This window comes from Mesoplodon densirostris, chromosome 19 (genome assembly GCF_025265405.1).
Source record: "Mesoplodon densirostris isolate mMesDen1 chromosome 19, mMesDen1 primary haplotype, whole genome shotgun sequence".
Lineage (NCBI taxonomy): Eukaryota > Metazoa > Chordata > Mammalia > Artiodactyla > Ziphiidae > Mesoplodon > Mesoplodon densirostris.
Genome location: NC_082679.1, coordinates 54830127 through 54842216, shown reverse-complemented (window position 1 = coordinate 54842216; position 12090 = coordinate 54830127). Strand labels below are relative to the sequence as shown.

The window sequence follows — 12090 nt, the reverse complement described above, 5'->3', positions numbered from 1 at the left end:
TTGGGCCAGTGCCGTGCTTCCCATGGGCTGTTCCCAGCCAACAGCTGATCATAGCAGGGACTCTAAGGCACACCCATCCTTTGGAAACATGGGACTCCTCTGATGGATGACAGACTCATGGGCTCCCCAAAGACTGTTTAACCTTTGTTGACTGCATAGAAGTCTAGGACGCTTCTGTCTAACTTTCCCTCCCTCTCTCCTTCACTTGAAGGCAGAGCTGCATGGCATCTGATGTCTCTCCCAGTCTTGGCAAGCTCTCTCCCCACATTCTCTTTCACAAGTGTCCCCTTAATAAAATCCTCACATGGTTAATTTTGTCTTGGCAATGGCTTCTTGGAGGACCCTGACTAACATAATAAGAAACTTCAAGATTGAATAACTCTCTGGAAAACTACTAGTTCCATTTTAGCATCAATTTTGCTATAAATTAATATACATACTACAATATAATAATATAGTACATAACATTTTGTTGTAAATTCATATACCACACCGTATGACCATAAATTATTAGTCTCCTTTGAATTACAAATGATTTGAATGTAATATTAGTCCTTGGTCAAGAGCCACACCTTGGGCACGTACCAAATAAATTCTTACTTTTGAACTTTAATCTTAATTTTCAGCATGAGTGATATGCATTTTAATAACACTCTGTTCTTGAATGAAAACATTAACATCTTTAATTCCTTATTAATCTGCGATATTCATTATAAAAAGGGAAACAAATATTTATATAATGAATGCTATTATTCTACTGTTTGATTAATACAATCCTCCTCATAAAATACAGATCAGTTTCCCAATTCTTTTATAATATGTTTGACTTATTTCTATTCACACAAAATATTTTCATCAGCAACTCTGGCATTAAATTTGAAGATGTTATTTCTTCAAAAATATGATTTTATCAACATCATGCATAATTGTTAGAATTTTCTATCTTGCATTTTACATTTTTATGTAAAATGCCTCATCTCAGACCTTGCTAGACTGAGGAGCTCTTGAAATCGGGATTTGTTATAATTATCTGATTTTTTAATTACTGTAGTTGAATTTATGTAACTTATACTATGAAACTCACTTGGGATATTCCAATTAAGCTTCCAAATATCTAAGTAGTACTTTGCACATATTTTTTATCTCCACTATAGCATACTGGAAGAACAAGGCAATTGATATTTCCCCTGCTTGTTTGGAGAATAAGAGCGTACAATACTGGTGCTTATCATAGTACTAGAAAGCCTATAAATATTTACAAACTTAACTATTAACCTTCTCAAGGGCCAATATTTTGATCATTCACCCATAGGTTTGATCAAACATTCTTAAGATTCTGAGATTATGTACAGGGAATGAAAGAAATGATATATCAAGGTATAAGTAACTGAAAAGGTCAAAAAAAGAAAAGATTCCATTTATTATCTTGGACAAAATATTCGAGGTTAGTGTCAAATATCAAACTAGGAATGAAAACCAGACTACAGAAAGCCTCCCACCCCCACTCTTATAACTAAAAAGAAAATCTCTTTTAAAATGTACTGCCCCACTTTCCGTTTAGTCCTTGCTGGCAATTATTAAAAAAAGAGCACATATTTTGATGTTAAAATGGCAAGAGAATGTTTCTACTTCAGTTCTATTATCAGAAGTAACTAGTGGATAGAAATAAGAATTATAAGGCATTTAGATAGACACTGGGTTATAAGTCATTGGGTTCTAGCAGGAGTGGCTGGCCACTGCATCTCAACAAGGCAAACAGGATCCAGGTCACAACCTAAAGCATATTCACTAAGCAGCAGAAAAGCAATTGCTTCCTCCTCCATTTTCTTTTAGATCGAATCCTAGTTTTATCATTAGATAATGGTTTATATATTTGGCAGCTGACTGATACACAGTCTGTTATTTCTACTTTTATTTGTTATTCTTGAAGTGTGAGGGCAATACCGTGTTTCATTATGCTGGACTGACGCATGGCACACGCCAGAGTGGCATTACTATCAAAGTAGCATGCTTGCTCATCTTGCAAAACGTCCCTACTCACAATTACATATACCCCTGAGAAAGTACAGCTTCTGCCTTGATTATAATTCACTTCAGAAATGAAATTACGCAAGAGATTTCTTTTGGCATGAATTTGCATGAGGCATGTGTGTGTGTGTGTGTCTCATGACTCTTCTGGTCCATGTTTATGCATCATGATTAGGCGAAAGGCCATTCCTTTTACTTACCTAGAATCCTGCCCAGTACAAGGGATCTGACCGCACTGAGTTCTGTACCTGATGCAAGGTGGACTTGTCTCCTCACTTTCTTGTCAATCTATAAAATTGTTACATGAGATGCAAACATCCAAACGGATGCCGTTGTTGAGAAGAGGACAGGAGGCAAAGGAAGACAAAAGAAAATGATAAAATAGGCAATAGTTAATATGGCCCCAAAGATTTAGGAAAACAAAGTTTAAAGAGTTAGCCATTTATACAGGTGAATATTACTTTCTAAACGATTCTATGCACCCTCAGATACCAGTGCACCCCACCTTCTATCCCCTTATATCACTTTATTTTTCTCCACTGTATAAGAAAGCCAAAATGGGGAAAACCAACAAAAAGATACAAGCTATTCTCATCTTGATATTTTTACTTAGCTGGGTATTTTCACTTGAGTCATTCAACTAAGAAATTTTCCTCTATCTAGAGGGCTGAAACATTAGTGCTTTTCTTCAAAAGCTGTTAGAGTGAATAATTCAACTTTCTCTGCAGTAATTCACATCATTTTAAAATTTATTCTGATATTGCAATCATTAATTTCTATGCTAGAATTATGGTTGCATGTACACCCATCTGAAGTAAACTGGTTTCATTAGAGTAGCAATGGTCCTACCAATAGCATATTATGCTAAACTAGAAAGTATTTCCCTCCTGAGTAAAACAAAACAAATGGGAAAGTTTGGCAATTTTAAGTACCAAATATTAATAATATTTTGGACAGAATCTTATTGCTTAAAAAAACTGTACACGTCTGATGGTCTATGATCTATGCAAGTGCAGCAACCGAAAGGATATCTTTGTTTAATCTATCCATTATCCAATTTCTGCTGTAGGTCCTTCTTGCTGGGGAGCATAATTTTAACCATTGCTTCTGTTGCATTTTCTCTATTACCTCCACAAAGACCACTGCTTCTTCTCTGTTAATCTTTATGTGGTGAAGCTGCCCATCAGCCATGCTTTTGAAATCAAAGTTAACAACATCGGGTTCTTGATGTCTATTTAGCTTGTACCTGATCTGCAAACTTCCTAAAGTAGGGGGAAAAAGTTATATTTTAGTTAAAATTGTATTTTAAAAACTACTTAAAAAAACTCGAGTCCTTTTTTGACATTTATTAATTTCTGGGGGAAAATTCACAGTAGTTCATTTGGATGTACACTTTCCTCATAATCCCTAGAAGTCAGTTTCCATGTGTAATTGCACTATTTTCAAAATCAAGAGCAAATATGCTGTGAATAAGCAGGCTCTTTCCTGCAAAATTTTAATTTGTCAAATATGTGATTAAGCATTTGCAAATCTCTGTACTAGCCTCTAACTTAAAAAAATAAGATTTAGTATATTATGAAGTGCCAAACTACTGTGGAATATTGCAATAACATTGTTTCTATAATCTCATCTTTCAAAAAAAATATATCTACCATTTCTGAAATGCAACTGATGAATGGAATTATTATAAGCAAACACTACTCACTTAATTGCCGGCATAGATGTCAATAAATTTACTTCACAGGATATCTTCCAGTTTAACAGAGAAAATGTCTTAATATATATAGATAAGCTTCAAGCTCAAAATGTATACAGTGAGGAGAAATATACTTACTGAACAATATTATTTTTATTTTGGTGTTCAGTGCCCTTGGGCCATATTTGATCTGGTTGAAATGATATATTCACATGTTTGTATGTTCGTTTGTTTTCCTCACCCAGAGGATTTACTCATAAAATTTTTATCTCTAATCCAGATAAAGGGAAGAGAACAATTACAGTAAGTGGTTTTCTGTAGCACACACGTCCTAAGCCACATACCATTACCCTGCATCGATGTACTAGCATTTCCTGTGACTACTTTACTGCCGAAAATCAGAACAAACAGATTATTTTGTGGACGTTTTCTTATACATAATGCTAGCTTGTTAACATTCTCTCAAAACTTCTCTACTTTGATTCAAAGGAAATTACTTGTTATGTACAAATAGGCATCTTATTTCAAAATGAACCACAAAACTGATACTGATACATGGAATAGTAAAGTGATCCTAGCAATGATAAAATATAATAAATATTTTAGCTACATAAATTAAAAATTCACACTGATTGTGTTAAATTACCAAAATTATACAGCCATAAAGGCATTTTAAGTATTTTAAATAGTCCTTTTAGATTAAGTTGATAGGACAGTACTGAAAACACAAAACTGAATACACAGGACAGGCACACTTTTTTTCCTGTTTGTAGTTTGAGAAGCGGGAGCATGAGAAGGATCCACATTGTTCCTGACCTAATGTTCTGACCCAGTTTTCTCTCCTCTGAACAGCACTCACCATTTTTGGCAATGATAACTGAAAGGTATTCTTTATAAAAGGAGTTGACGTAGAGCAGCAAGCTCGGGGTCCGTGTGGTGCGAAAGCTAAACTTGATGGTTTCTCTGCTTAGCCTCATGTCACCGTGAAATGAAGCCGCGTGGGAGCTGGAATTTTTACTTAGGGAGTAATTTTCTTGAAAATTGTAAATCACAGATGAGCCAGATCCAAAATAGGCAGAAATCTCTGAAATGATATGCACATTTTACATTAAAAAATGTAAGAAGGATGTTGTCTCAGTTATACTGATACTTTTTAAATTAAAAAAATAACCATCTAAACTTTTAAAAATCATTTTACTTACACAAGATTAATATCCTAAATTCGCACATAAACACACACACACACACACACACACACACACACCAAATATATTTGTATAAAAGTGACGAAGGTGGTGGGAGAGGTAACTAGCTCGGGATCCCAGAACTCTGCTTTCCTCCATTACTATACAGGGCAGTTGTTGAACGTGAGCTTCAGATGATGCTCACGGATAATCAGCAACATCTCCACTCCCTCAGAGCTTTAGGTTTTTTGCCTGTTTATTATTTTTACTATCTATAGATACACGTTTTAGATATTACATAACATGTGGATGCAGAATAATATTCCCGATTACACTTAGCAAGATGAACTGGAAATCATTTAGATTCAGGAAATAAAGACATCCTCTTACAAAGACATTAGGATGTAAAGACATAGGTCTTAGTTCTAACTTTAAACGTGAGAAGCATAGAATGGTAGCAGCAGTGATTGATTACCACAGGTTGATTTCAAACGATAACTTATTCCTGATAAAAAGCAGATGACTTGGAGAGTGCACTTTGGCCAACTTTCCATTAAATAATCTCAAATGCTTTCATTGCAAATCAGGGACTGCTTCAATTTGCAGCCAATTTTCGTTAGCCTCCTTCGGGTAAAGGTTCAGTAGCCCAGAAACACTTAAATAAAGCAACTGAATTAAACTGGTTGACATTTTTCTATGAGGAACTAAGCAAACGTTTGTCTATTCATGGAAGTCTGTTCAGAGCGCTGAGTACTACATTCATTTCGTTCCTTCTTCCACGACACGGATCAGTGAACAAGACCAGCTGAAAAAGAGTCCACTGTTTCACTTCACCAACAGACAGTCGGCATTTCACAGGGCAAAACGACCGAGTATCTCTATTTTGTTACACATCAATACTGAATGGAAATGTTATTTATATTCCTGGAAATAATATTGGTTTGGTAAAACAACAAAGCTTCCTAAATGTCTTTGCATTGCTGACCATCTTCAAAAATAACAATAATGCTTTTAATGATTTGAAAAATGAGAACTGCCCAGGGAACTGGTTGTTGACACCCATATTACTTAAGAGCATTAGCTGTAGATAGAAAAGAGCAGACGGAGCAGCCAACACTCTACAACACCTAGAGGCGACTATTAGAGGGTTTACCATCTATAAACACAGCGTTCAAAGAACCACGGCAAATATTTAAGTAATGAAATGTCATTGGCATAAAATAGGCAATTTGCCAAAAAGAATTCAGAAATGGAAATACTTTTGTTTCAAATAGCTACAGAGAAAAAGAACTGCAGGAGGTTTTATTCACGTTGGATTGTCTTGCTGCTGGGGCACCCGCGTCACACTCACCGTCTGAGCAGAACGGCCCTGCGTATGCAGAGGAGGTGCAGTCACAGGAGAACCCGCTGGGCTTTTCCCTGCACTTCCCACCATTGTGGCACAACCTCCCGTAGCTGCTGCAGTGCCCTCTGCAGCCCGGTTCCACTCCGGGAGTCACCTTGGCTCTTTCTTCCAGGTCCAGGGCCATTCCGTTCAACTGCAGAGACCGAATGCATCCCAGAAAGCCCCTCTGTCGGGTGGCTGTTCCACCTAAAAGGGAAATACTGCAAATGCAAACATGTTCCTAGGTGTTTTGTTCAGGATTTTGAGACCACACAAAACTGAGGCCTCACGGAGGGCGGCCAGAATCATGGCCTTAACAGAGAACCAATGGAGTCTGAAGAGCCAATATACTTTTAGAAGCATGATTTGTGACAAAATAGTAGAAGAATTCAAAAAGATAAAAGATAAAACATTGATTCATTTTTCCCCAAAGGTTGAATTTGTTATAGATTTGTTTTCTAAAAGAGTTTTATTAAACTTTAAATTGGAGACGTTTTTTATCAGTCTCTTTATTTTAAAGAACTTGAAGGCTCTTTCATTCAAAATAACAGTGATACGCATTGATATTCTTATGTAGAAACTAATCTTTTTCTTGCAATTTTAAATAAGCATATATGTGTGGGTAAGTGTGGTTCGTCCTTCACACTGAAACCTAATCCTGATGCCGGGACAGTTTTAATTTAGTGAGAACTATGAAAGGAATCCTTGAGTTTTTCTAACTTGACAGTGCGTTGATGTGATCTTTTGGTTGTTATCTTTTCATCAAAAACACACAGCATCAGATTGAGCACCAGAGTATTTGCTTCTGTCAGGCATATTTCCCAGTGAATTTTTTCCCAGTGTTCATTGTTAAAGATTCTCAACGAAATCGGGAAAGGGGATTAATGAGGACACACAGTGATGTAACATTTATTGAATAATATGTAACAACATGTATTTACCAAGTCACCCTTGAAGAAGTTTACAGTGTTTGGGTAGAATCAGACCCCGCTATTCTAAGGCAGAGGTTCTCAAACGTTAAGGAATATGAGTACTACACAGAAAGCCTTCTTAAAATACAGGGTCAGGGGCTTGTCCCAAGAAATACTGATTGTGGGGACCAGAAAAAAAGGCTGTGAATCTAACCGGTCAACAAGCACACAGGTGAACCTGATTCAGACAGTCACTTAAAGCACTATCTTAATGGGAATGTAAGCTCTGGGTGCACTTGCACATACGTTGGTGCCCAGGAATACCATAAATTAATGCTCAGAATTTGAAGTAGGAAAATAGTGTCCTCACCTAAATAATCTGGGCGGTTTACCCAGAGGCAGTTAGGTGGTCTTGGGGCCTCTCAAAAGGAGCTTCATCTTTGAACAGACAATGCTGCCTCACCTCCAGGATCCTATACCTGCTCTGTATCTGTTCTCTCTTCCCAGAATGTGTTAACTCTCCCTACCTGCGCCCCCCCCACCACTTCATTTGGCTAGTTCCTAATCTAGCCTCATTTACCTAAGGTCTCCTATTCTCAGAGATTAAACAGGTTTTTTGGTTTTGGTTTATTTTTTGGTATTTCAGAACCAAAATTTGGCCAGAAAGACCCTAAATAAGTACGTCTTTGTCATCATCTAGCAAGCTTTACTTTTGTACAGTGTTCCTTGTATATTATCAATGTATCTCCATCAAAATACACATTCAATAAGGGCTGTTTCAATCACACTATATTCCCAGAACAAAGAACAGTGCCTGACACATAATAGCTGTGCAATAACTATGTATAATTATAACTAATTATCAATTAATATTGATAATTATTAATTCTCAATGAATTTACTGTTAATAAATAATTAACACACTCATTCACTAAACCAACTGTACCTTAGGAGTAGGAGATGGGAGCTTGGTGCTTCAAAAGCTGAAGAGAGATACAGCCTTTCCTCACAGGGATGTTTGGGTCCCTGGGACTGAGACTGTCGATAAAACTCAATGAATATTTCTGAATAAATGAATTCTATGTTTTTGGATAATGAAACACCATGAAGAGGACAATAAAAGAATTTCTGAGAATTCTGAACTCATGGTACTAATGCTATTTAGTCATATATTTCAAATGACTATATTTAAATATCTGTATTCAAATGGCTTCAGTTGACACAATTTGTGCCTGTTCAATGCAGAATATGAAAGTCTTAAGGGTGTGGGTCATATTTTCTATTTATAAATCCAGATGAAGTATGGTATGGAGCCAGACATCTTACAATTCCAGTTTATGTGGGCAAGGAAGAGAAGGAGCTGCTTTTATCCCAGAGTTTCAGAATTGCTGACACAACTCTTTCATCCCTCCTACATTTACTCAATCTCCTGCCATCCTTGAAGTCTCTCTTCTCCCCTTACCTTGAGGACATCTTTTCTCTTCCTTCCACATCAAAGCTGCTGCTAACTCAACTCAGTAAGAAAGTCTAGGGCTCAGTCAAGTCTGTGACAGAGATTCTTTTGGCATCCTTGCTAGAGTTTTCTTTCCTGGGAAAGGAAAGCAGCCTGAAGCCTTGGTTTTAGCTTTGGCCTAGGCACTCTTTGGAGGAGGGCCAGATGCTGTGAAATCTGGATTAGAGGTGTATTCCTGGTGTATTTCATTGACTTTGTGTTACAGTATTTTAAATCACAGTGTAGAGTTGATAGTACACAGTAACATTAAATCATGGCCTGTTATGCATTTGTCACTCTGAAACATCTACAGTCTCTCTGATTTAGGGGTTTGTCTCAGTCTACCAGTGACATAATAATAACTAAATAACCCAGAGTCCAACAACTGAATAATCCATTTTCACTGGTTCCAATTCATTCATTCTTGTTTGTTTTCTGCTGTTTTGTTTCAGATGATGAGGAACTAGAGGCATAGAAAAGTCCAGGGACTAGCCTATGGGCATAGCTGAGAAATTTTAGAATAAACACATTTAGTCAGAGGCAGAGTTAAGACTAAAACCTACAGTTGGCCTTGTGCTACAAGGACGCCCCTTTCCTCTCCATATAAGAATATGGTCAAAGAAGAAAACTTCCATTTTCTTCTCCTCAGATCCCTTTTGGTTTGAATGGCATTTCAGTTCTGCAAGCTTTATTTAGCAGCTCTTTGCTGGACACTGACATTGGGGGTACAGAGTTATATGCAACTAACCGTGGTCTCAGAGATCTCACAGTCTAGTAATGTATTTAGACAGAGAGACGTCAGCACAACATGATGTCAGTGGCAGAAATAGATACCCCGTGGAGAGGAAGGTCAGAGGATGGGGATATTAACAGCTGAAAATATACATGTAGACATGTGAAATACATGCCTAAATAGCATTCATAATAGTGAGACAAAAATCAACAGTTTTATAAACAGGACTTCTTAATTCCGTACTTTTAAAGAGTTAATGCTTGCCTAATCAAACAGTTTTAAACTACATTTTTAAATTACCAAAAAAAATGTAATGTCTAATTAGATATAAACATTTGTAGCACACATGTACTGAGGATTTTTACTTTACCATTGGGTTTCAAGTTAATAACCTTTTATTTTAAGATGTAACTGTTCAGGAAAACATGACTAATGTAAATAGGATTGGGCTTGAAAGCTTAATTAAAGATTCCAATGACTTTTCCAGGTTAGGGTATGTCCAATTAAAATGAGTTGCAGTTTGATTAATTGATTCTGGATGTTTCTGCTGAGTTATTGTGTTTGGAATTGTCTTCCAATTAATTTTCTATCAATTTACCTGCCATATTATATCAGATATAATGGATTCTGTAACTTCACAAACACTGAGTATTCTGTGAAACAAATACCCAACGTTTCTATGTGGATGAATATAACTGAATCTGTGCCCTTACATAACAGTATTGGGATACTGCACCTAAATAAGTGCACAAGGTGCTCAGTAGAGACTGAGCCCAACCCCTTTATCACATTCCACACTCTCAGGAAGTTAGACTAAGTGACAGATGCTACTGTCACAGAGTACAAGCTGGCTCTTTCCTATGCCAATTTTCCACTACTCTTGTGGCAGGAAGACCTTTCATTTTTTAATGGCAAATTATTTATGTGCTGTGCTTGAATATTATTGAGGATTAACTGGGAACAACTGTGTAATTTGCCCAGGGGCCTTAGAGGAAAAAAGAAATCAAGATCCCCACACTTCTCTTTAAAATCCAAAGTTACAGAAGCTTGTCTGAGTACAGGGGTGCTCTCTGACCAGGGTGCTGTGCAGAGAAAGGCAGGGAAGGTCCTGATCATGGGTCACCTGGGGGCAGGGAAGTGACTGGGCATGAGGGCTGGGCCACGACCAAGTCAGGGGACTGACGGGAAAAGCGGTCCTCTGTACATCATGCGTTGGACCTTCAGTCCTGTCCTTCCCAGCCATCCCCTAGGTCTGGGGAAGACGCAGCCTTGCGGCAATGATGGTATCAGTTAGTGTAGAAAGCTGTGAGCCTGGAAGCCCAGCTATACTTTTGCCATGGAATGTTCCTCACTGAGCAAAGCCCTGGGCGGGCTGGGAAGAGGAGGACTGTTCTCCCTCACGTTTAAAGAACGATCATGGTTGAAAGAGGCAGGTGGTGTAAGCAACCGTGTCACAGGCAGAAAATTCAGTCACTTTTCCCTGAACCAGAGTCAGTGGTGAGCACACGTCCCGGTGGTAGTGGCAGCAGGGAAAAATGGGTCTACTCAGACTTAAGGCCACAGCACTCTCTGGTTTGACCATACTAAGGTCTATTTCAAAGAAATGAATGTTGGTGGTATTAGTCATATTCTCTGATTTCAAGAGATCCCATCTGAATTCTGATTTTAGTCAACAGTCACTCAGATTTGCTCGCTAGACACAGAAAAGTACACTGGGAGCTTCTTTGGCTAATCATGAAAAAGACATCTCAAGGAGGAGAGAAGAAAATAATTGAAATAATGATATGATTACATTAAAGAGAAATGTGACTTTTATTGTACTGCACTTTGGTAATGAGCGAACATACTTACGACTACAAAAGAAAATTAGTCTGTAATAAACATTATTCAAACATAAAGTTGTTTGGCATTCTCTTCCTGTAACTATATTTTAGCCTATCAAAAACAAACCGAAAGCAAAAAGAAAAAAAATCTAGAATATATTCTAATTAAGAACTTCTGCTCATCAAAAGACACCAGTAACAAACGTGAAAATGCAATCCACAGAGAGAAAGGAAAATAGCTGTACCTAAAAGGGACTCATCCAAAATATATAAAGAATTCTACAATTTGTTTTTGAAAGAGGACAACCCTGTAGAAAACAGGCAAGAGATCTGAACAGCCACTTCATAAAGGACGCTGCCCAAATGGCCAACAGAGATTCGGTAGAGTCTCCTGATGCTTGGCATACACTCATTCCTGTGACCCAATAACTCCATCCCATGTACACACCCCACAGATATACAAGCATATGTTCACCAAAAGACCAGCACAACGATGTGTTTGTAATATGCAACTTTGAAAGTACCCAAATGCCCATCACCAGTAAATAAATATCTTTGTACTGGCACTGCCAGTGTCCCAAAAGCTCCCCAGGCCATATGAGTGTGTAACTAGGTTGAAAACCAGCTTTCAGAGCTTCAATATGCTTAGCGTTCAGCATTAACCTCTGAGTATGGCATTTAGAGATTATTTGCTCTTGATACTTAATAAATATTTGTAGATTTGATGCAGTTCAAATGCAAAGCAAATGACTCGTGAGTCTACGTCAGGAGTCCTTACTTCTCCTTCAGGCTCTGGTCCCAAAGTATCGAAATGAAGTTTGCCCCATTTAAAAACCTGT

General features: G+C 37.6%; 1 protein-coding gene across 7 annotated transcripts in view; it reads right to left on the bottom strand.

Annotated features, from left to right (window-relative positions):
* CNTNAP4 (contactin associated protein family member 4) overlaps positions 1–12090 on the bottom strand; it is a 270181-nt gene that overhangs the window by 14035 nt on the left and 244056 nt on the right. For 6 of the 7 annotated variants that reach the window (XM_060083395.1, XM_060083397.1, XM_060083399.1 and 3 more), the window contains 4 exons: positions 6260–6499; positions 4584–4808; positions 3157–3290; positions 2229–2316 (listed from right to left, as the gene is read on the bottom strand). In XM_060083395.1, the coding sequence (XP_059939378.1) occupies positions 2229–2316; positions 3157–3290; positions 4584–4808; positions 6260–6499 (687 nt within the window). The remainder of the gene's footprint in view (positions 1–2228; positions 2317–3156; positions 3291–4583; positions 4809–6259; positions 6500–12090) is intronic. The other variant, XM_060083401.1, reaches the window with a different exon arrangement.